This window comes from Bemisia tabaci, chromosome 1 (genome assembly GCF_918797505.1).
Source record: "Bemisia tabaci chromosome 1, PGI_BMITA_v3".
Lineage (NCBI taxonomy): Eukaryota > Metazoa > Arthropoda > Insecta > Hemiptera > Aleyrodidae > Bemisia > Bemisia tabaci.
This window is the reverse complement of record NC_092793.1, coordinates 3112164-3136367: the sequence shown is the minus strand read 5'-3', so window position 1 is coordinate 3136367 and position 24204 is coordinate 3112164. Positions and strand designations below refer to the sequence as shown.

The following is a 24204-nucleotide window of genomic DNA, read 5'->3' as shown; positions in this document are numbered from 1 at the left end:
TGGACGTCTGAGACGCCGCGAGGGGGGATATGGGGGGGGGGGGTCACCGAGGGGCTCCCCGTACCGGATGCAAAAACCAGCGACCCGTCTGACGTGGACGTCTCGCCATCGCGCGACTCGGTGGGGTTAAGGATTGTCAAACTGCAGTCGATTACCTTCATTTCCGCCCTTGATCGCCGCAAAAACCTACCTACCGACCTTGGTACGACAGGGTGTCTACTGAAACAGGCTAGCCAAAAATTAATAATTTTACAGTACATTCCCCGGAAATTCAGTACCTCCTTAACAGAGAAATTCAGTACTTTTTCAGTACCTCCATTTGAGGAGATCCGTTTCAGAAATTTGAAATTCTTGCTCGAATTGCGACAAAAATGACGTAGGTATAGCCACAAAATTTCATTAATTGGTGGTTAACTGACTGCACGCCGTTTTTAGAGGAGCATGGATATTTTCTCTTAAAATTTTCAGATAATTTAGATTTGATAGCGGATAAAATCTTCCGAAAAAATCGAGGATAAATATTCACAGATTTCCCGGAAAATTCATCTTTTATCGAGAGAGATGCGGCAACGTCTGGCGGCTCATACGGCATTTCTCATCAGCAACAGTGGCGAGGCGTAAATGATCAATTATCGATGTTTCCCCATTTGAAGCCATGATAAAAGATCGATTATTAAGGTGTTCGCTGCGAACACCCTGTTTATCGATCCTTTTCCATAGGTTTAAATCGATCGGACCAATCGATGTCGTCACCTTCCAGGCAAAGTATCACAAGCGCCATGCGACGTTTAAAAATTTCCGCCGCCATTTTATTTTTTTACAGAGAAATTGTTCAACGAAGCTGTCCGAAAATTTCACTGAATTTTCTTTGTGCTGCCGATAATATTTAGTGAAATTTCCAAACAGATTCAACCAACAATTTCTCAGTAAAGAAATAAAATGGCGGCGGAAATTTTTAAACGTCGCATGGCGCTTGTGATACTTTGCCTGGAAGGTGACGATGTACCGCAAAGCACGCCACGCTGCTGCTAGCATATCACGGCAGCATTGGAGATTTCGAGTCTCTCCAAGGCCGATGAGAAACAAACCTGCATTAGAAAGAGAAAAGTCACATACACTGGGCGAACGGAAGGTTTAACACAAAATCACTTGAGATCCTTTAAAAAACGCACGTTTTAACGCCAAAGTTCAAGGTGAGGCAGTGTGAAATAATGATTCAACACGTTTCATTTATTTCTCCGGAGAAAAATGATGGCTCTTGCATTCCAGCATTAGTCATTAGATTTTTCAATACAGCTCATGAGGATTCGAAGTTGGTTTTACAGACGGAGTAGCTTCATTCCATTCAGGGGGTCAGAATGTCCCAGGGTATGTATGTTCTGTTCTGTCCCCCAAGCTACTTCCCTGACTTGATTAAGTTGGTTTTAGTCGAATTATTCCTCCAATACTCATAACCCTCAAAATATCCGTTAAATTCGCTGTTGAATTTTTCCGCAATTTATATTTAAAAATTTATTCTTTCCCAATCCCCCCCCCCCCATTTTTTTCGACAGCTTCAACAGCATTTCTCAATTTGAAAAAAAAAAAAAATAAAATAAAAAAAGAAAAGGTCATCAATTGAGGATATTCAATTCAATTCAGTTGTGCATACTTCTCCACAGAAAACTCATAGATTAAGGAGACTTCTCCACAAAAAGGTTATCAATCAGAGAATTCTCCAAAAAAGGTCAAACGAGTCTCTGGTCCACATGAACTTTTATTGAAAAACTCCACCAACAATGAGCTTCTTTCTCATACTTCATGCAATATTGAATTTTGGGAAACTTAAAGCTCACAATCAGCTTCATTATGGGATGCCGCTCTTGATGACTTCTCCCTTGGGTGCATTACTTAAGCAACGTAAGGCAACCTACCACAGTTACTGTCTTAATAGAAGTGATGATTCACTTTAAGTGGCTTTTCACTTTAAAAGTTGATGATTATGGCAAAATTTTACATGGTAACTATCTGAAATGCTATCAATTCATAGGATCCGCGAAATTCCTTCGTATAAAATTCACTATTATCATAGACATTATCTTTAAGATGGACTTCTCACCTTAGTGATGAAGTCCATTAGAAAAACGAATTATAACTATGTAGTCAAGACTGGAGTAAAGGAGGAAAATTTCAGAAGAAGGGTGCCCTTACATACTTGTCTTTCAAGTATTACGTAAGGCATTTCTGCCAACTTTTTTTCCCCCCTCCCCCTCTGAGGCACCTGTAAGAAATCTCTGACCCCCCCCCCCCTTTTGAATTAGGTAAGATTGGACGGGACCCCCCCCCCCCCCCAATTTATCAGAAAAAAAAAAACGGAGAAAACCTGGTAAAAGAGCTGGAATAAATTTAAGGCTTTCGTAAGTAAGGTATTTTGATGAAAATTGGCGAAAATAAGAAGCAAATAATTGAAATTTCAAGTCTTGTATTGATATGGCAGGGTTTCACAGCTCACAACGCCAATAAAGTTTTTTTATTATATTTTTTACTTTTTCAACGAATAGCCTTTTTTTTTACAGCGGAAAGCTTACGTAAGCCTCGGCTTGAACCTCTCTTCCTTGTCCCTTCATAAGGCTCTATAAGACAAGCTCAGACCTCCTCCCCTCTCCCTAAGAGAATACTTGAACGGCCCTTAATAGAGTGAAGAGTGTGCTAATATCTCGAGTAGCAAATATCTGGACCAACAGCTGCGTAGCTAAGACCATTGTCATAGGGGTCATCAGCTGGGTTAACACATGTTTACATTCCGCTAGCAAGTGATCGCTATGCAATTGGCCAATAGCTATTGAGGATTGACCGTGGCCCAGTCGGGAGCGTAGTTGGTCCCTGATCCCTTGCGAACAGAATGTACAAACAAGTGCCAAGTGACGATAATCTAATGGCTTGTACAGGTACTTTCTTTGCTATTGTTTATATTTTCCTTGGGTATTCGTGTTATTTCTTCGGCTTAATATTAATAATAAATAAACTAAACGGAGATAAGGCAGGGAGGGATGGGAGGAACGAACTCTCGTATATTTAATGGACCCTTCTTCCAGAACCCTCCTCAACTGATTTAAACCTACATAGGACTAGGGAAAGAAAAGAATGACCAACTGTCACATTGGAATGTGGCACCATTCAACATAAATTTATATGGTAATCAATGGACGAACTGATGAATTGGTTAATGTCACATTCGTCCACTCCTTTCTTCCCCATTTCTAATTAAAATTCTGGTCCAATTGCTGGTATTTAAGTACCTCTGTTATATGAAGCCATAATACAGTCCTTAAATTTATTGCTGACATTTTGTAAAGCGATCGGTTTGAGTAGCGAGTAGGTACTTCCCTTCTAATTGGATATACAACAGTTGTGAAAACAATTTTAAAAATTATTGAACTGATCGTGATGAGTTCCACTTGAAACTTCAAAAATTTACTGTTGAAGTTACTTAACTTTCTCTACATTAATTGAATTAGCGTTTATATTATTGCTTGCACATAGTGGAGTTATGGATCACAGTTGAATTCTTTTGAGCCTGAAGAACTGACAGACAGAAAATACAACTTTGTTAGTTCCATTGTTGAATGATTCAGGACATTGCTAGAGAGTAATGTCTCTCATTGCATTCTTGAACCTTTGGGCAGTGAGAGTTTGGCAATCACCGCTCTTCAGAGCAACAATGTTCTATTCCAGATAGTATCCGCCAATATTCTTAGACATAATAAACTGTAGAGGAGGAGTATGCTAGTATATTCACTTACCCACAGCAAATTTCTTATATTTTTCTGCAACCCACATCGTGAGAAAAGTAAGTCAGGAGAGAGTTTATACCACTAAGGATGCACTGGATTGATTGCACTTAAATCAGTACTCTTCATTTTACACCTACTGATTGGGGCTGTCACACATAACTTGGACATAAAAATAAAAATAACACAGACAATGTACTTTGTTATTGCGAATTCTTCCAAAACAATTCCGAGACAAAACTTCCGTGCTAATTTTCATTCACAAATCCTCGAATTTGATAGTGGTTGTCTGCGACGTTCCCTTCCTGAAAATTTTAGGAATGGGCGCAGGGAGATGACGAAAGCAAGCTCAACGTTAAAGAAACAATGCATTTTCTGATTACTTTGGCCCAGTAACTACATAAGCTAAAAGTTGCACGTTGACTAAATGTTAATTCAACGTGACGTCAAAAGATCAAACAGAAAACTGAAAATGGCGTTTGTTTTGATTGCGACGTTTCATTCCTTCTTGATAAGAGAGGGAACACGAAAGAAAACTTTTTCGTCTTTTTGAAATGTGGGAGTGAAACAAAATGTAAACAATCATGCCGGTACGATTGTCAATTGTCATAAAAAACGTAACAGGTCGCAGGAGCTTTTGAAGATTTTAGTGAACCTTAATTTATATATTTCCAACAGTGAACTAATTTTTACTATTTATTCTCATCCCTTCTATTTTTCATCAGCTCAGCTATGGCAGCATCAGTGGTAAATACGTTTTTATTTAAGTCAAAATTTTATCGGTTCCTGCCGTTCCTGCATACAGAACTCATGCATGCTTCTGGTGATGACAGTCGTTTAATATAGACGAGTGTAATTCGAGGTCATCAAAAGGGCGATACTTTGAGTTCATACACTCTTTATTTAACAACATGCTGGACAAGCATTGGGTGAAATTTAGGAACCCTGTAACGTTAGGCAATCGGAGGAATAGATTCAGCATTCTTAATACGGTCGGACCTGCTACTGAAAGTCATGAAACGTGATGCATTTTCTTCTCCTGATTGTTGAAACAATTGGTATATATTCACCAATATCCTTTTTTGAGTGCAGTTGCCACTGATGAAATCAATTGCAAAAATGCCACATTATGTATCTTCATTGCGGTGTTTTAAAATCTCAGCTCCTACTTTATTTTCTCTAAAAGGAACGAAAGCTATATGCCTTGAAATTTTTATGGAACATTCTACTGGTAGAGAAGAAAAATCAAGTAAATTTTCAAAAAATTATGTTGACTAGTTCTTTAAGGAGAAAATAAAGTAAGACTGGAAGTCAACAACTTCGTTAACGGAGATGTGCGGTCTGGCACTTTAAGCCGTCAAAATAGAAAAGTGTGTACCTACTTGAGCTCTCAAGTATACACTTTTTCACACTCAAAAAAATTCTAACCTGCGTTCTATCATGCACGATTAGTTGTTTACTACTGATGGCGATGTAGGAGTGAAATAGCCACTAGGTTGTCCCATATCCACTGACAGAGATACTGACGGCGCTGGTCTTGATATCAGAGTGAACTAATGAATCAAGGAGTGCAGTTCTGGACAGTGGTATGGCCAATCATGCCCAGGAAAAGCCCAATGGGTAAAAATATGCGGTGCTTTGTTGAAATAAACATGTCCCATTCTGTCTAGTGCCTTTGTTCACTAAATGTGACCCAAGGGTCCCATCGACCATGAGATACTTGAATGTTTGGTAAAAACGTTGGGCATTTGTATGTAAACACACAAGACGACCGAGAATCGGAACGGACTCTGACAATGTCGATTGTTCAGCAGCAGGTAATTCCGTTCCTAAACATTGATGAAAAATATGCTCATATTATGAAACAAATTTTCATGATCCCTAGGTAACGTCCCTTGTCCAAGGACCGATGATTTTTATTTTGTTTTCATTCAAATTTCGATACCATTTATAGTCAAAAAAGTTAGTATGGTTTTATGTTTGTGCTTGAAATGTCTCACTGTCTCTTTTTTCTCCTTTTTTTTAGACTGCAGCTTCAGGAGAGCCAAAAGAAAAGCGGAGGAAGGAAAGCATTTTAGACTTATCAAAGTATCTTGAAAAGAAGATCAAAGTTAAATTTGCTGGAGGACGAGAGGTTTCGGGTATCCTCAAAGGATATGATCCATTAGTAAACTTGGTCTTAGATAGCACCATTGAATATCTAAGAGGTCAGTGATACTTTAGTTTTTCCTCCATTTCAAATTTCTCCCCTCTACTTTTAATTTGTTGAAATTTGCATAAGATGAACACTTTCTTGCCAAACAAGTGGGTGCATGGGAGCTAATTTCTCCCTTCTTCATATTTTCCTCCATAATTTTGAAAGACAAATCCTCAGGAGCAGTGGCTATTTTTGCCCTTCAAAACGATGTTTAAAAAAAGAGCAGGAAAATCTTTCTGTTCCTTTTTAGGTTGATGAATGTAATAAAGAAAAATTTAGGTAGCTTTTCTATTTTTTTAAATTCTAAAAATTGTTTTTATTTATGCAGAATGCAAAGAAAACCGCATAATATACAACATACAAAACTAAAAATTGACATACATTTATTCAATTTAAGTTATTATAAACTCAATAAATAGTTTAAGTTGGCATTTTTACATGAAAAAGGACTAAAAGAGATCCCAGTTTACTGTCCTTAGTGTTCTTAGACAGTTTTTGTTTTTATCAAATATTCAACTTCTTCTCTCCTTTTTTTTCATATCAATATTTTTTCTCAGCCAATGCCACAAGGGGCTACAGTGTTTCTATTATTCAGGTCACTGGGCCATTTTTTGTGGAAAAACATTTCTCAAAAGCTTAACATGTGTTCTTTTTTCATGCATCAGCCATCAGCCTCAATCCAATTTTTTTTTTGTGGACCGGATCAGCAATATCAGTTTTTGTCGCGTGACATTTCTGTGAAGTATTGATTGGGAAGCACAGGCAAAATCAAAGATTGTCAAATATCAATTTGATCAAATCTCCTTGGTATACTCTGAAAATAAGACCACCTGGAAAAATCTGGATCATTGTATTAATCTTTTGAAAGATCGATTTTTAAATCAAACCATCTCTCTGGGCCAATGCTCAGCTCCAGAATCTCCAACACTTGCTATTTTGTCCGTTCGTAGACACTGGTTCTGTATAGCTCTGCTAGCAGGATCCATTCAAACATCCCTTCGCAGGAATGGACACAGGAGCTGATCTTAAGTCAACTCCCGCCGAAAGGAAACAGGAAACACCATAGTGCAGTGCAATGTAGGCAACAGAGCGATGAGAGAATAAGTGGGTAGAAGAAACTAACAACCTGAAACTTAACTAAAAAATATCCTTCTAAAAAATACGCAATATGTAGTTGTTTGGGAATATCCATATTTTTCCCATAAGTTTTCTTAAAATCAGGAATTTGGCTCCACCTCTCCCTTAGTCACCCTCATTTGAATCGATATTTTTTCTAAAGTAAAAGTAAATATGGTCATTGCAAAAAAAATATGCATTATTACTGTACCCATAAGTAGTTTTAGTCATTAATTGAAAATATTGGACCCTCAATTTGTGGTAACAGCAAGTAATGGTTTCCAGATACTATACTACCATGAGGAATTCAGACGAATCTCTCTCCTGTTATCGTTTTTTCAATTTGTTTTTCTTTACTGATGCTAATTTTAAATTCTTATGAATTATACTAAAAATTGTATTTAAATTTTTCAGATCCTGATGATCCCTACAAACTCACTGATGACACCAGAATGCTTGGGCTTGTCGTCTGCCGTGGCACATCCGTTGTCCTTATTTGTCCTCTTGATGGTCTAGAAAGTATTCCCAATCCTTTTGTCCCACAAGATACATAAAGTCTTCACACTTAAAGGTAATCAATTTTTGTGTAAATATTTATCGATAAGTATTAATGTAAGTTTCTTTAAGTTGAATTTGTAAATTATCTGTACAAATACCAACTTCTCTTTAATTAAATTAAGAAATGATAATAAAATTTGACCAACACCGATGATTTTATTTTATCATTTTTTCTCCTCGAGTTTTGTAATGATTATGTAGGCACTAGAAAAACTTGATAAACAAAAGCTTTCCTCCATTCCAGCCATTATGAAGACAAATTGAAGAAGTAAAATTTCCACTCTGCAATCCTCCTTTTAATCTGCTCCTCTCTTTAACTTTCTCTCCTTCCTCATTTTCCTCTCACCGCTCCTCAATTGCAAGGGTTCAAAAACTTTATTTAAAAGCAGGTGATATTTCTTATGCATCAGTAGATCTCCTAATTTTCAAAACTATTGCAAATATTTTAAAATGCAACTTGAAATCTCCTCCAGAAGTGTTTCCGAGGGACATCAAATTTTCTTTGCTTAAGATGTTCTCAAGGAGCATCCTAAAATTACAGCTTAAAATCTCTAACAGCTTATTGATGGTGAAACTACCAGACCATGTATCTCGTTTGTGGTGTTTAAAAATCTTCGCTCCTACATATTTCATTTATTTGAAGGAGAACAAATTAGTATAGGTATATATAACCATAAAGTTTTCTTCACACGGATAAGAAAAATCACAAAAGCTTTCAAGGATTGACGTTGAATATTTTTAAATTTTAAAAATTAAGTATTTCAGGAAGTCTACAACGTCACCAACGGAAATACATAGTCTGGTATTTTCACCGTCATTATGCTAATGCCCTATGATGGTATATCCTGGAGAGTGCAGACCTTTTTCTGCCATAATGACGATTTCCCATATCAAACTTTTTTTATGAGTGAATTCTAATGCTCATAATTTGTGGCAACCTTAAGTTTTTTTTGTTGCCTTTGTGAAGGAGTAAAAAGTAAAAAAAAATTTTGTTCTTCTAAACAAATGACGCTTAGCTGTATATTTTGATGCACCAGAATCGAGAACTAGCTTTTCCAGTTTTGCAGTGGATAAATTTCCTCATCGTAATCAGTGAAAATAGAACTAGAGCAGCTGTTTCATTGCAAATAAAAGTTCTCTGTCAATAACAATTTTTTTTTAAATCATGTATTTGAGGAAATGAATGTTTGAAGTTTCGAGGCTTTTCACCTTGGTTTTTTTTTTTTTTTTTATTTTTGGAAATGGATAGAAACAAGCTGTAGAAAAAAAATGAATTGGTAGAATTTTTTTGTTTTTGTGCGAATTATTTTCATCGGGTTTAAGAATGAGGCTTTGTAGGAGTTGAATTTCACAAATGCTATTCCTCCTTAGGAAGATTTAAGGTAAATTAAGACAACAATAAACCCATTTTGTATCAATGTTTAATAAAATTTAAATAAAAATCACAGTCTGTACAATTTAATACGTCTTCAAGTCTACTTTTCAACTAACATAATTCAGTTAGGGCATTGAGTATTTTTAGTCGAGCTACCATGTTGGTAAACTAGATCCATTTTTTTTAAACTTTAATCCATTTAATAGTCAAACGAAATAGACCTTCAAACTTCCATCATTTTATTGGGAGCATTAGATGTATAAGTTGTTTTCTGTAGAATAACAACTTGAGCTTTTAACTAGCTATGTTATTGCAATGCAAGATACTCCTGTTTGCATTACTAGCTATGATCAGTCTCTCATACTGCCATGTTATCTATGGTGCTCTCTGTAAATATCTACCATCTTATGCTCTCAATCATGCCCGGGGTGTTTTGAAATATATCATTCGGAAATCTTGGTTTCCTGCATGTTCCGAATCTTTAACTGGTCAGCCTCTTTTTTGTGTTTAGGTTGAAAACGTGTAACTGTCAGTCTTTCTTTTTGATGGTTGCTTTTATATTGTGATACCTATGTTAATGTGTTGTTGGCGTCCCTATGGAAGGTAAATCTTCTCAGTTCATCCCTATCCAAACAAGACAAAAATCAGCAGTCAGTCTAAAATGTGTCAGAATTTTTCTCTAGTATCTTGCCATTCACTCGTTTTTGAGTTAGTCTCATTTTATGAAGAGCTCATTTAGTATCTTTTTTGAGGATCTTATCCATGTATTGAATTATTTTATTCTTTGTGGTATAGGTATTTTGAAGTTTGCAGTCAATTAAATATTTTACGTTTGTAAAGTTAGAATTAAAAATGCTGTGGGGAAAAGTTACTTTTGAATTTTCCAGCAAATTCTCCTCGAGTAGTTGTCATATAATTCTAGTACCCAGTCAGGATAAGGCATCATTCTCATGAATAAATCTTACAAATATTCTCGAATAAGAGTAATTACTCTTTAAGCATTGGTCATTGCGTTGCTCCTTGGTTTACATTTGATTCCACTTAAGAGTTCCATCATATCACCAATCTAAACGTCCTGATCATGAGTGTCTTTCTTTTCATGCATCATTGTAGGTTTAGCTTCCTCTTTTCCTATAATCATTGATTTCTCACTTGTTGCTTCTGGTAATGGCTAATGCATCGGCTGAATACAAGTGATGAAAGGAGGCGTTTTGCAACTACATTCAAATAATTCTGTGCGCCTCTTCTTTAACTGTTCTCCAGGGTAGAGTGTCAAATTCCCAAATCTGCAAGTCCGCCCTGAACGGAAAACAAAGTCAACAGTCAATGATTTATTTTTAGAAAAAGTTCTTTGATACTAAGAAAAACTCAAGCTACAAATATTTGATCCATACTCTACACATGTATGAAAAATAATTTTAACAATAATACTGCAATTTTTTCTTGGTAAATTTTGATGGCATAAAAAATATATTATTGCAGAGCTGAAAAATTAATCTATCAAGGGTATTGATGTCCATCAAAAAGCCTCAAAGACTTCAGTACCATGGTTTGAGTGTTAAGTTACCTGTTCAGATGATACAACAGGATGTCTACTGGTCTGGAATTTCAGGAGATAGTCCTGTTTCGCTAAGGGTGGTCCAGAATTACTAAAAGTACAGGGAAATTCCGCAAGAAAGTCCGGAATTTCCTCCTTCATACCTCGCATGTTATTTAATGAAACTTGGCATGCAGTCAATCGATCCTCAAGCCACCGATGAAATTTTGTGGCTGCGTCATTTTTGTCGCAATTCAAGCGAGAATTTCAAATTTTCGAAAATTTTTCGAATTTCGTCAAATGGAGGTACTGAAAAGGAATTGGGGTTTTTTTTTGTTGAGGAGGTACTGAATTTCTTGGGAATGTACTGGAAAAATACTGCTAAAATACTGATTTTTAGCCAGCCTGTTTTAGTAGACACCCTGTCCAAGAATACCCAGAAAACAACTTAATTTTCAAATGCTTGGTATCCTCAATAGTTACCTAGGACAAGGTAATCCAAAAGTTCTGCTCCAGTCATCACCTCTGTAACTTTCGACCAATTTGAGATCGGGACTTGAAATTTTTTGAGTACTCCTGGGCCAGAGGAAATGACTTTCGGAAACTCTCAAAATTCTAAGGGTACTTCCCTTAAAAGGGGCAAGAACCCGGCAGTAAGGGGATTTTGAATCACCCTCTATATCTTTGATGCTTAAAAAATATAAACGACTCCGTGTTTAAAGTTGTCCTGAATTTGGGACATCAGCTCTGAGAATTCAGATTAATTTTTCACATGTCAAACAGGAAACAGAGTTGATCTAATTGACCATCATATGAGACAAAACGCCTTTTACAGATGTGCCTTTGCTCAACACAATGAATAATTGAGAATATCAACCATCAAGTTTCTCTTTGAAGTCATTGAGTTTATTTATGATGCAAGTTCAATGACTGATTCAGCGGTAATCAAACAATTATACCATAAAGAATGGACATTGGACAAGTTTAGAATTCGTAAGGGTCCAAAAAAACAAATTATTTAAAATAGAATCTGAGTTGTCTTCATCTATTTTATTTTTTGATAGTTTTTAATCTTATAATCTTTTTTAAAGTTTTTTTCTTTCACTCTCTTCTCTTTGCCATTCAAAATTCCAACTTAGGTTGGTGGAACATCGTGTATTGTTTGGTTCTTGTTGTGAGTTATTGTGTAGGCAACAGTTACAACTTTATTCTTGCTGTTTTGAGGGGGATTTTCAGTATAATCCAAGCACAGCAATAATTTATCTATCCTCACAAAATTTTTTGAAAAATCAAGTTGGTTAGTTACAGCCTGTGGGTCTACAACATTGGAAATCATGATACTCAGTGTCGGAATTAAACCATAACTATTGAGGCACTAGATCTGAAAAGTCTAACCTGAGGAAGTAGATGAGCTCAATTGTTTTGTATCTGGGATAATGGAGTCAGTTGGCTCAGCTGAAAAAATAATTACGAAGGTCAGATAAGCTTCATGCATAGGAAGAATTTTTCATCTTGTGTGCATAAAAATACCAATGAAAGATACAGAAGAATAACGAATGTAACATTGACTTTGCGTTTTGTGCCGCTTATTTGCTTATTGCCACAAATTCTTCACCAACTTCAAGTGGGTGAAAAATGGGGAAAATTGAATTGGGATTTGTTCCGTCCATTTATAAAGTACATTGATTGCACTGCCATGATGTATTTCTGGTTTAGCAGTTTGATTGACACAGCTATATCGCTTTGCAATGAAGAAAGTAAGCTAGGCATCCCAATGTTAGGGTTTTTGTGAAGCTAATTTTGATTCCATCAATGAGGATGTAAAATCTGCAAAAAATTACTTTTCCAAGCTTTTATCCATTAAATTTTAAGAGAGTATCTTTCATAAAGTAGACACTTAAAATCCAAGGATTGTATAAAAAGTCTCTCAGAGGGTGTAAGGAACTTACGGCATTTAGTTTCAATTGAGCAACTACAATGAGCGCTCTTATAGTAGACTGGTACGCAGCCCTCTCGCAAGCTTGCATGTTATGAAGCATAGTACCGCATCGCTGAGTTTCACAAGATGGGCCTTCAAGGGTATCTGCAGAAAAAAGTGATTCTTTATTCGTCGAAATTTGCAATAAAATGAAACAGAAATTTGGTCAATTTATCTCTCTTCTGTAAAGAAAAACTACTGTAAACTTCATTTCTTCTTTAAAAAAAAAAAATTATCATGACTCAAGTCAGGAAATAATAAGAGATTGTTACATGAAACTCTCGAAGAATTTGATTTTAACAGTAGTATAATTTTTGCAATTTTCGTGAATTACTTTCAAAAATAAAAAAAAAAACAATGAAACGAAAATGTAGGCTCATTCTAAAAGATTGATAGGGGAAATAGAAGATAAAAATATAAAATAAATCGAATTAAATTGTACAGAAAAACCGTGGGAAATAAAATGTGGGCTGACCTTTAAAATCAGCATTGCAAATGCACCTTTTACATTTTGTCTCATCATACATTATCTGTCCCTCAATGTAGGTTACTCCTTTGTAAGCACATGTAATGGCTGGTTTAGGATCGACACCTTCTGTAAACATAAGTGAAATTAATGTTCATGGGTTGCTCTTTTATCATCATAGTGAAATAATCTGCATGAGTTCCATTATGTACCAATGACAAGCATATATTTGAAAGAATAAGCCAGCCTTGGTGCGGGAGGGGTTAAGGCAGTCCCCCTTCAGCACTGAGGTCTCGAGCTTGATCTCTGATAGTGACAGGTTTTAAGGACGCTGACAAATTCGTCATCGCAGCCCTGGATGGCCATGCCACTCTAATATCCTCTGTGTCCCTCAGAGATAATAGGGTAGAGCGTGAGGGAGGAACAGTGGCATCTGATGGTAGTGCGTCCACACTGTTCAAAAATGTTTTGATTATATCAAGCACCTGTGTAATGTGGGTCTTTCAGCGTCACCCAGGAGTGTCCATTACCCATGAGTGTCTGAAGGCGTTTTTCATTAAAAATTCAAATTTGGATTTTTCAACCCATTTTGAAAAAATGATTCTTCTAATTTTTTGCCTCTTCGTTCGAAAGTCACTGAAAACTTTTGCAGAGCAGAAATTCGTAAGCATTACAAACTGAATACAGGGTCTTGTAGTACTATTGAAATGCTTGTGTTTCTTTTCAATATGCTAATGCTTAAACTGTAATGAGCCGTTCAAGTAATATGTAAGACATTTTAGCTAAATTTTTGACTCCCTTCCCTACATGCAAAGCATCCGTCCAGCAACTTTCACCCCTCTTTTCTTTTGAATCACTGAAAACTGAACCTCCCCCTCCCCTACATCTCAGAAAATAAATAGAAAACGCTTGAAAATAGTTAAAAAAAATTATTTTAATCGAAAAGTGCTGCTACGTTACACTTGAATGGTAGTCTATTTTAATTATTGAGACAAAAACATGCAGCCATACGGTAAAAGTAGTTTTGTAACTTACCACAATATGTGCGGTTTCTGCAGCAATCTTTCAAGCTATTATATTGATTTATTACACATCCTTTCTCTGGGAGAAAAAAACATTCTCCAAGAGCGCAAGCCCATTCAGCGTGTGCTGTTTGTGGGTATGAGTCCCTTTTAAAGAAACTTTGGATTAAACAACATTGATTTCTCATTAAAATAAAAAAATTAAACATGAGACATTTAAATTTAAGATTATTTTAATAAGTGCCTAAAAATGTAGGAAAGCATCATCTTTATTGAAAAATTTATTCAGGAATAATGATGAGATAAGGTTTCCAGTCTGAAATTGGCCTACGTAAGTTCCTTAGCTCTGGTGTTAATGTAAGACATTTGAGCAAATGTTCGGCCAGTTCAAAAAGCTGGACGAAAGAAGAGGGAAATTTGTTTGCCTTTGCCTTCAGATAATTTCATTTCTCTCTTTTTCAACCATTTGAATGGTTGAATATAGGTGCACCACCAATCTTCATTACTTAAAATCTTTATGAAACTTTTTCATAATTATTGATGATCGCACTCTATTCTAAATGTATTCTAGGGTTTTTCTGACCTTTTTTTCTCTTTTCTCTCATTCTCTAAAATTGTTCATGCAATTGTTCAAAAACAACATGGAGTCCCTAAAATATTATTAACGGAAAAAAGACAGAATTACAGATGACGCGACAGGTTGATTTTAGAAATATTAAAATTCATGCCAATGAGTGCTCTTTTATTATAAATTTCGTTTATAATTACAAGTGAAACCATTAGACATTAAATCTGACCTTTATCTTCAAAACTTCGACTTATTACTCACTAAAGTGTCAAGGTTCTTTACAGGAAGGGCTTAGACAAAAATTTGGGGAAATAATACAGCAATGCAATTATAACAACAGCAATTGATGCCCCTTTTTTTTTCTTGTTCACCCTAATGTTCAATTTTTTTGTTCATTTTCCAGTTGAAAATTATCATGTAACGAACGCACTGAAACGCCCCTTTTTGTAAACGTTCTGTTGTTTCCAACCGCTTTACAGATTAAATTGTTTTTCACCTAGTTAGTATGCTGACAGTAGTATCAGGTTTTGCTGTCTCTCAGAGCTCATAATATTAAGACAGCGCCAAGTGCCAATAACGCCCAGCTTAAAATATCTTTAGCCTTACAAAAATCAGGATGGCTATCAACATCATGCTCATGATCGGTCTATTGATCAATTACTAAAATGTTCTTCTCGGCAACTACAATTTTATTGCATTGCCAAGAATTTTTGTAAACCATACTAATTGTTATGGTCATGCACAGCCAGCTATCTCACCTATTATTTCTAGAAAAAGATTAGTGACTCTTACCTGCATCGACAATGATAGTGACAATGATCCATCGTCTCTGTATCATTAAGTTGGTAACCTTTTTGATAAGTGTTGCCATTGTAGTAACAACTCTTTGGGTCAACTTTTGTAAATTTATCTAGAGAGGATAACATTTCCTGAAGTAATAATTAGACTAAATGAAAATCACTCAATCAAATCTATTAAAACTAACCAGCTAACACAAAGCAATAGAACAGTTTGACAAAATTTTGCAATTAGGAACTGAAAAATATGGCTCAGTTTAGAAACAGCGATTGTACCATTAGTTTCCCTATGCATGCAAGTGTTTTTACAGATAAGCCAGGAATTGGAGTCGCTAATTGCAAAAGAAAGTACAGTTAATCTATTTATTCATTATTTACCAAAGAAAACAAAACTTACATCTAAACAAGCCATCACTAATTTTTAAATTTAAAATGTAATATATTTTGTGATATAACTTGATTCGTTTTGAATTCAATCAGGAGAATATAGCGTCATATAATTCAAGTAAGTTCAATTGATCCCATTAAGTAAGTAACTTTGGGTTGGATGTTACCTACTCAAAAGAGCACAAAATTATTTTTATACAAACTAAACAGGAATGTTTATGACTCGTGCGTCTACTGCAATCAGTTTGTATACATGTTTCAAGAAAAAATAGTTCCTCTGAAAGGTCATTTTGGGGCTCTAAAATTCAATATGGACATCTTCTGTATGCATAAGGTAGTCATCTTTTACCAGTTTTGATAAATTATATAAAAGTGAATTTAGTTAACCAGGATAAAAACTTGATTATGAAAAATTGAATCAGAACTTCATAATCTATTGATGTTAATAAAATTAGAATCTAAAACTATGGACTGGTGAACTGCATGTTCCCTAGTCTGTCTACAATATTAGAATAAAGCTTTTCATGAATGTTTTCCATTACTAACATTCAGTCCTGGGTTTTAATGTTTTGCCTCGTTTTAGGGCTTTTCATGTAGGTATATACCTACAAATATCATAATCGAAACTCTTACCACAATTGTAAGCCACTGGGCACTCTTTTCCACTTTCAAAAATGGGTGTACAACCCATTTCACGATACAGGGATATGTAATCACAAGATTCTAAAACAGATTTCAAACAAAATTGTTAGCAAAATATTACATGAAAGTGCCAATCATTTCCACTACCCTATTGTTCATCATCTACGTTTGCAACACTCTGCAATGAAGTACTAGGATCATTCAGACATGAGGTTCTCCCATTTGCTTTAATAAGGAACCCCAAAGCTCGACTTTCAAATATACTAATGCTAATTCTTATCATCAATTATTTGACATAATAAAGATTCTTTTTTTTTTTTTTTTTTTTTTTTTATCATTATGACAAATAAGGTTTTCTGATTTCTAATACTCACGATCAACTCGATGCAATTATTTTCTCTTGTTACGTAGATTTAACTGGAAATTCCATTAAATATAAAAACGAAACAGCTGGTAACAAGGCAAAATTCACGAATTGAGACGCCCAAAACGTTTCGGCTGGAAATCGAGCCACCCTCAGTTGAATAAAAATATAAATTAAATTCTCTAGAAAACTAGCACGTACCTGATGACACCTTTTAAACATTTTTTTCTTGTTTGAAAGAAGCTGCCAGGTGCTCGGTTTTTTTTTTTTTTTTTTTTTGGAGATAGTAAATTTTTTTCTTTATCCAATTAAGGATGACTAGATTTCCAACGGAAACGTTTTTGACCTTCTAACTTATGTACCTGTTTAGTCCTGTTACCCGCGGTTTTGTTTTTATATTTCATAAAATTGTCTTTGTCTCTGGCTGCTATTTCGGAGAGTCGAACGTGTTCCCAGGGCAACACATGTCCCTGGAGCTTCACCGAAAAATGAACACTTTTTTCTCGAGTTAGAATTTGAGTTTATGGGTGATTGACCTTTGGAACTTCTCTTGTTTTGTATCGTCTAGCACACCCTGGTAAAAATTGGCGATAAGAGCTGCGTTTCAAAATACCATAGGAATTTTTATAGCCGACTAAAGAAGGCTATAGAAAATCATATAGCTGGCTGTAGAATGCGGAGAAAATCATACGGCCGGGCTCTACGAAGCGATAAAAAATTATACAGCCGGGCTATAGTTCCTATCGCCGGGCTTTACACTTTATCGCCTGGCTGTTGCTTTTTCGCCATCGGCTATAAAAGGCTATAAGAAATTGTGTAGAAATTCGTGTGCTTTGGAAATCATTAAGTTTGATACGGAACCACCTTAATATTTACAAAACACACATTATATTTTCCTTTAATACATATTTTTTTTCATCAATTAAAATGAGAATAATCCATACAGGATGTGCAAACATTTCAAAATCATGAGTTGAATAACGCTGACTCCGCCAGATTAAATATTAGAGCCTAACACAAAGCGGAGCGGCGACGCACTGGCGCCTACAAACCTACCAGGGATACTTCACGCATTGTGCAACGCGTGAAGTATCCCTGTTAGGTTTGTAGGCGCCAATGCGCGTTTCGCGCCGGCTGCCCGCCTGCCGCGCCGCAGCGTGCCACGGCGTCTGAAGCAACTATTTCACACCAGAGGTATTGCACAGTATCATACGAAACTGAAGGCGCTCTATTATACTAGTAATGGCAGGCATCCATCAAAAGTACGGAGCTTTCCTCGCAAAATAAATCAAGATACTACGGCCCAAAAAGAGAGCAGTATTCAAAAAACTCACTAAGTCCTAGCATCCGTAATTAGTAACGCTTAGCATACACTTTATCACCTGGCTGTTGCTTAATCGCCATCGACTATAAAAGGCTATAAGAAATTGTGTAGCCGGCTATAGAGGCTATTGGAAATCTTGCAGCCGGCTGTAGGTCTATGGTATTTTGGAACACAGATTCTACTGCCAATTTTTACCAGGGCAGAGAAATGCTAAAAGGAACTATGTCACACGTACTTCCCTTTAGCATAAATACGTTCAAATATAGATTTCAGTTTACGACGTCGCTGGAATGATAGTCACATTCCAATTTTCAGAGGGATGGCTCATCATCGTCCCTGCACAAAATTTCTTGCGATTATTTTTCGCTTTATCAAGAACATCCTCGGAAAATTTCGAACAAGATCGAGTGCTACGGTGTTCTATTCAAAAAGCAAAATTTAAGTAAAGATTTTGAAACACCGTAATCGAGGTACATGTTTTCGTAGTTTCACTGCCGTTGTAAAATTTTTCGTGAGGCATACAATGCTCCCGAAACAGACCTGAAAAAACTTTGTGACCGTAAGTGAAATAGAGAAAAAAAAGGAGGTGTTTGCATTTCGGGCATCTTGGAATTTTTTTGATGACGTAGGTCGGTACAGCGACGTTTATCATCGATTTTCTTGGAAATGGTGTAGGTAATTAGTGGAAAAAAGTCATTCTATAAAAAGTGCTTGAAATTATATCATGAGTTGACTTAAGCAAAAAAAAAACGGGACATTATGGTCCGTTTTTCCTACTTCGAATTCCGGATTTCGCTGGCCAGGTTGTACCGACCTACGTCATAGGGTAAACAAACCTCAAGATGCAAACACCTCATTTTTCTCCTCCATGCGTAAGTGGCTCTTGAAATTACCTGGAATTTGCCAGGCTTGAAGTGCTGGCCACAAGCAGAGCAGCGCAAAACTTTTCACCGGTATCATGGCGTTCGAGAGTGAAGCGGGAAAATGCGTGAAAATTCGAGACGAGCGCGTCGCGGCGGTCAAAAGTTGACTGAGCAGGAGTTGGGAGTGCTGCAGCCGATCGGAGTGCGCGGTTGCGAGATAGCCGGAAATTTCTTCCATCTCCCGCGGAACAAAGGAATTTTTGAAAGCATACCTGGCAACATTACCTGGGCGCCTCATCACCTGACTGACATGTCAGGTCGTCTCCCGCGGATAAGTTATAGGTCATGGTGACAATCCTTGGACGTTGACGGATTGACGAATAATCTGCCAGGAGCGTTCGTTAAGTACAGGCAAGAATCGATAGCATCCAAGGAGAGTTAGGACAACAAGTCCCAGAGCTCATGTCAACGGACTGATGATTCAAATTGATGGACAAAGCGGTAGACAAAGAAGACATAAGGAGTACCAATAGAGCGATAGGAGTACCTATAGAGTGTGGAGTGATGATGGACTAACTATAAGGTCTCTCGTCATGATTGGCGTTAGCCAGTTTATTACCTACCTCCTGTCCATTGCAAGTACCTGTTTCCACCAATAGGATTCCTCCATAGTATCCTTTTTGTCATCTTTGCCTATCGCTTTGTCTACCAACTTCGACGATCAGCCCACTGGAAATGATCTTTTCTTTTTTCTTGTAACCGTGAAGAAAAAAGGGAAAATACCCGCGGGAGTATGACTGTTTGAAAACCATAGGTACCTACCCCTTCGTTTCCCGTCCACAGGGACCGAATGAGCCAGAAAAGCCCCCCACTCCAAAAAGTTATTACATGTAATCTATTTTCCAATTTGTTAACAACAATGGCGCTTGTTATACTTTGGCCGGAAGGTGACAATATACATACATTTTACTTCAGAAATGAATGAAAAATAAAGAAAAATTGAACTTAAAGTACAGAAATAACTTCTGGCAAAACGGAAAACCACAGGCATCTTAAATCGCCTGGAAATGGTTATTATTATTATTTTTTTAAATTTTTTCTTTAATTTTTTTTTTTTTTATTGCAATACTTTCTTTATCCGCAAGGGGAGCGAGAAAGTAACAAGCATAAAAAAAAAAACAAGCGGGCATCGCATCATATTCACAATGATATATCAACTGGACGTATTTTTGCCAAACGGAACTATGTGTATTAAGACATGAGCCCTGAGACTCATATGAATATATGCATCAAAGGGCTCACGCCATAATGGCTATAGTCTATAGTTTCGTTTGGCAGAAATACGTCCAACTTACTTCCCAGTAGATAATATTCACTTTATTTTGAACGTGACAATCGACAACCTTGGTTGAGATACCTATTCAAATGAGGCATGTTTTTGGCGCTGGATCCCAGTGGATACAGCCGACCGCTTATTATAAATATTTATATGTGCGTGCAACACTGGAGCAGGAATGTAACCAAACAACGCTTATAGGGGCCTCAGAGAGGACGACTCGGCATTCATCTTAGGATTCGATCTCGAGGCAAATTCTCATCTCATGATGCGCTGCTGGCCCCAGATTCAAGAAGAAATATATCTCGTCACTCTCGTTTTCATGGGGCTCTTCTCCACCCACGTCTAGATTCCAAGTTTCAAATAGACCTTTCAATGCCTTTTTCAGTCCTCTCCTTTGCTATCGATGTAAGTTGCGCTGTTGCGCTACCCAAGTAACATTTTTCAACGGAAAAATCGCGATAAGTATTTTGAAATTAAGTCGCGATTTTTCAAGATTTTTTCGCGATAAAATCGCTAAGATCATCAACATCTGAGCGATTGTCCGCAATTTTGCCGCTATTTAGTCGAAATTTTACCTTAGTTTATCACGAGTTTTTGTTCGAAAGCATTGCAATAAATTTCTGTCGATGAAATCGCGATTTTATTGCAAATGTATGCGATGAAATCCGCAATTTTTTTCCCCGATTACATTGCAATAAATCGACGTCGACAAAATGGCGATACATTCACCGATCAAATCGCAATCACTACTACTTGGGTCCTTAATACGTCGTTTCCTTCAGGAGAGAACGCAACTAATGTTGAAACAATCAATGTTGCCATTTCCCCTCGCAAAATGCATTCTTACCTGGAGGATCTCGGGCATTTCTAACTGAAAATCTCACCGACTTTTCTTGTATTCTCATGGAAAAATCTGATTTATTGGCAAAATTAGCACAGGTACATTTTTGTATGAAAGTGAAATGTTCGAGTCAATTTTGCAACCTTGGGATTGAAGCACGTTCCTTCATTCGAAAAACGATAAATAGATAAGCCTAGAAACCTCTTTAAAGCATCCACCAGGCTGATTATTGAAATTGATAGGCAAAGCTATCGACTTAGGAGACAAATTCCAAATGGAGTGATCCATTTATTGGTTGAGATGGATGGTTGTTATAAACTACCTACGGGGGAAAATGATCGACCAACTATCGGTTCTCTCGTTGATTGCCGTTAATTATAGTCTATTACTTTCCTCCTTTGTCCATAATTGCAACCACCCGCTTCATGTCGCTCCCTTTTCCCCCCTGTCTTCTTTGTCTATAGCTTAGTCTACCAATTTCGATGCTCAGTTCGCAGTTCGTGGAAACGTGTCGATGAACTCGACCGTCGCACCCCCTTGCCTTCAATGCACTCGCAAAACGATCGCACTCATGGTAACTAAAGATGGAGAAACTCAAGTCAGGGCCGGATTTAGGGGGTGGTCACATGGGCCGCGGCCCATGGCGGCAAATTTAGGGAGCAACAAATGTTATACAAATGTAGGTCAAGAAAAAAATCTGAATCAGAAAAAAATCTGAATCAGAAAAAAAATTACAAACGAGGAAAGGCGAATCCCCCATCTCCCATTTCCTGAGAGAGTAAACTATAGTAATTTCTAATTTGTTTATCTTTCGGTTATACAAGACACTGCTCCTTTGAGTCTAGTTTAGAGAGAAACCAAACACGCATTTTTGCCTGGAGCGGCGCGGCGCAGAGAGCAATGATGACGAGGACTTGAGATGGAAAGGAGAAGCCCGCGGCGCGCCGGTCAGCATGACACACATATTAGCGCCTACAAGACTCCATGAATACTTCACGCATTGCGTCAAACGTAGTGTGGTCAGCAGCGGTTGGCGTGAAACTCATAGTGCCTACAAGACTGCATGAATACTTTACGCGATACGTCAAAAACTGTGCGATCAGCGTGAAACGCATAACGCCTACAAGACTGTAGGAATACTTCACGCATTGCGCCAAACACAGACATTCATGTTTATTCTTTCATCATTTTTTCGTCCTTTTCTTTAAAATGAAAGGCCTCGTCCACACAGAAACATTTTTACGGAACTTAATTTTCGTGCAAAGTTTCGTGAACTTGTGCTAGTGTTGACAGGGCTTTCACAAAAAATGTGCCCAACACGAGTTAACGCGTCTTATGCACCCCTCCTCTTCCGGCACGTTCTCTTAATGGTTTGTATCGATGTTTCAAAACGAATGAGAAGGGGCGGCAAGTAGGTACCAAAAGCCGGCCCTGGCTCAGGTAATGTATGCCTATCAAAATAAAATAAGATAGAAAAGAATAATAATTACATTCCTAACGATGTGTAATGTGAATGTTCGTTTAAATATTGGTGAGGAGAAGAAACACGGATTTCATTTGGAAGGTAAAAAGATCGACGAGACGGAAGGAAAGATCCCGATGGCCGACAAAATATTTCTCCCTCCCCAAAATAAAAACAAAGAAAATTAGATCTCTCCTAAGTGAAGCAATTGATCAGTGAACCCACAATGTCTCATCACATCTCGGAAAAATCACGACAGTTTCTAAAATGTTCACATTGATTTACCCACTAAAAATAGGCAGTGGAAACCTTGCAACGTCGCAAATGAAATTTTAATGTCTTTTACCAGACCGTCGATTAAGAGAAAAACATAACTGCGCACGCACTACACAGTAATTTCAGCGGTAATCGTCATCTTTCATCACCAAGGCGAAGCGATATCATTGAAGGCGCGCTGAGCAACTATTGCGCCATGGAAGTATTGCACAGTATCAGACGAAATTGAAGGCGCTTTGACCACCGTTTAGAGTCAGACTCTGCACAGTCTCGGCAAACAACACAGCAGCAGGTCCATTGCGAGCACAACTACTGTGTAGTATAGTATGCTGCCGTGTTAAGGAAGAACGCTGTATGAACATTCGAGAGTTGCCAAATTTCCTTCGATCAAATGTTCATTTTTTGAGGAAAGTTATGAATATTTTTCCTTGAAATTTTCAGGAACTGTAGGTGAAATTGCGAGAAAAAGGATCTGAAAAATTGAAAAGAAAATATTCAGAAGTTTATCAGGAAATTCGTGTTTTATCAAAGGAAATTTGGTAACGCCTGGAGGTTCATACGGCGTTTTTTCCTAGCACGGCAGTATGTTGCTTGTTCTTCGTGCACGTGCAGTGGAAATCTGCCGAAATCGAAGAAGCGGGTTGACTGTTTTCTCATATTTTTAAAATGAAAGACTGACGCACAATACAGATTAAAATGATTCACTTGCAGGGAATCTATCTGTCCCAGCAAAAGAGTCAGTCCCACATAACAGAGATGTTATCCCAAAACTGCAAATGTTTCCTTCTGTGTAAGTGATTCGCGGCAACCTTAAGATTTTAAAAGCAATTAATGAAGAAACTGTTAAAATGTACGAAGTAGAAAACTCTTTTTGGGTGGTTTTTTTTTTCTAGATTAAAATTTATGAGAAGTAAAACGTATGTAAGAAAAATTATTAAAAATCCTTCAAGATCTCAAAACGTCAACCGTATTGTAGATTTTTAACCAAACGTTTAAAAAGAGTGATACAGCTCTCTAAAAATGTATGACGGTAAGACTTTTTCCCGTGAACTTTACCAAACACACATTGCACTTGGAAAATGCCGCGAGCAGGGTTCTTTCGTGGTAAATTGTGTCACGTTTTTCAAGAGTTTCTAAGAAGCGTTTTTCAATATTCACTTTCAATAAAGTGATAAATATACTCAGTCCTGTTAGTGAAGAAGAACATTTTTGCCGTCACTAGTGTGTGCAGCCAGGACGCAAGTCGAAAGTGGCAACCACCATATCCGAGGAATTTTTATAGCCGTTTAATGGAGTTCCTCAAAAGAGCCTCCTAAAATTTC

The 24204-nt window shown here is 37.0% G+C and overlaps 3 protein-coding genes across 7 annotated transcripts in view; 1 reads left to right on the top strand and 2 right to left on the bottom strand.

Moving 5' to 3' along the window:
• spg (dedicator of cytokinesis spg) overlaps positions 1-4110 on the bottom strand; it is a 150233-nt gene extending 146123 nt beyond the window's left edge. For 2 of the 3 annotated variants that reach the window (XM_019044182.2, XM_019044184.2), the window contains exon 1: positions 3783-4109. In XM_019044182.2, the coding sequence (XP_018899727.2) occupies positions 3783-3819 (37 nt within the window). In that variant the 5' untranslated portion in view covers positions 3820-4109. Of the gene's footprint in view, positions 1-3782 lie in introns of all 3 variants that reach the window. The other variant, XM_019044183.2, reaches the window with a different exon arrangement.
• Positions 4111-4329: 219 nt separating this feature from the next.
• On the top strand, positions 4330-7792 carry LSm7 (U6 snRNA-associated Sm-like protein LSm7). The gene is made up of 3 exons (XM_019044188.2): positions 4330-4517; positions 5797-5977; positions 7498-7792. The coding sequence occupies exons 1-3, from the start codon at positions 4503-4505 to the stop codon at positions 7635-7637; spliced, it is 336 nt and encodes a 111-aa protein (XP_018899733.1). The 5' UTR covers positions 4330-4502; the 3' UTR covers positions 7638-7792.
• Positions 7793-9042: 1250 nt separating this feature from the next.
• On the bottom strand, positions 9043-19419 carry LOC109032190 (uncharacterized). Of its 3 annotated transcripts, none has more exons than XM_072301699.1 (8): positions 18995-19419; positions 16405-16494; positions 15380-15516; positions 14033-14178; positions 13007-13126; positions 12503-12636; positions 11949-12008; positions 9043-10315 (listed from the first exon to the last, which is right to left on the bottom strand). In XM_072301699.1, exons 3-7 carry the CDS (start codon positions 15511-15513, stop codon positions 11967-11969), a joined length of 576 nt encoding a protein of 191 aa, XP_072157800.1. In that variant the 5' UTR covers positions 15514-15516; positions 16405-16494; positions 18995-19419; the 3' UTR covers positions 9043-10315; positions 11949-11966. The 3 variants fall into 3 exon arrangements, with proteins under 3 accessions (XP_072157800.1, XP_018899731.2, XP_018899732.2); XM_019044186.2 differs by having other exon boundaries at positions 15380-15497; positions 18995-19185; XM_019044187.2 differs by having other exon boundaries at positions 14033-14166; positions 15380-15497; positions 18995-19175.
• Positions 19420-24204: the final 4785 nt, after the last annotated feature.

What these genes read in the sequence shown, in the direction of transcription:
- LSm7 (XM_019044188.2), top strand. An exon ending in CACCATTGAATATCTAAGAG is followed by an intron (nt 5,978 to 7,497) that starts GTCAGTGATACT and finishes TAAATTTTTCAG; the next exon opens with ATCCTGATGATCCCTACAAA.
- LOC109032190 (XM_019044186.2), bottom strand. Translation starts at nt 19,061, where the DNA reads ATGATACCGGTGAAAAGTTTTGCGCTGCTCTGCTTGTGGCCAGCACTT. An exon ending in TCAAGCCTGGCAAATTCCAG is followed by an intron (nt 16,495 to 18,994) that starts GTAATTTCAAGA and finishes AATCTGTTTTAG; the next exon opens with AATCTTGTGATTACATATCC. An exon ending in TTGCAATGCTGATTTTAAAG is followed by an intron (nt 12,637 to 13,006) that starts GTCAGCCCACAT and finishes TTTTTTCTGCAG; the next exon opens with ATACCCTTGAAGGCCCATCT.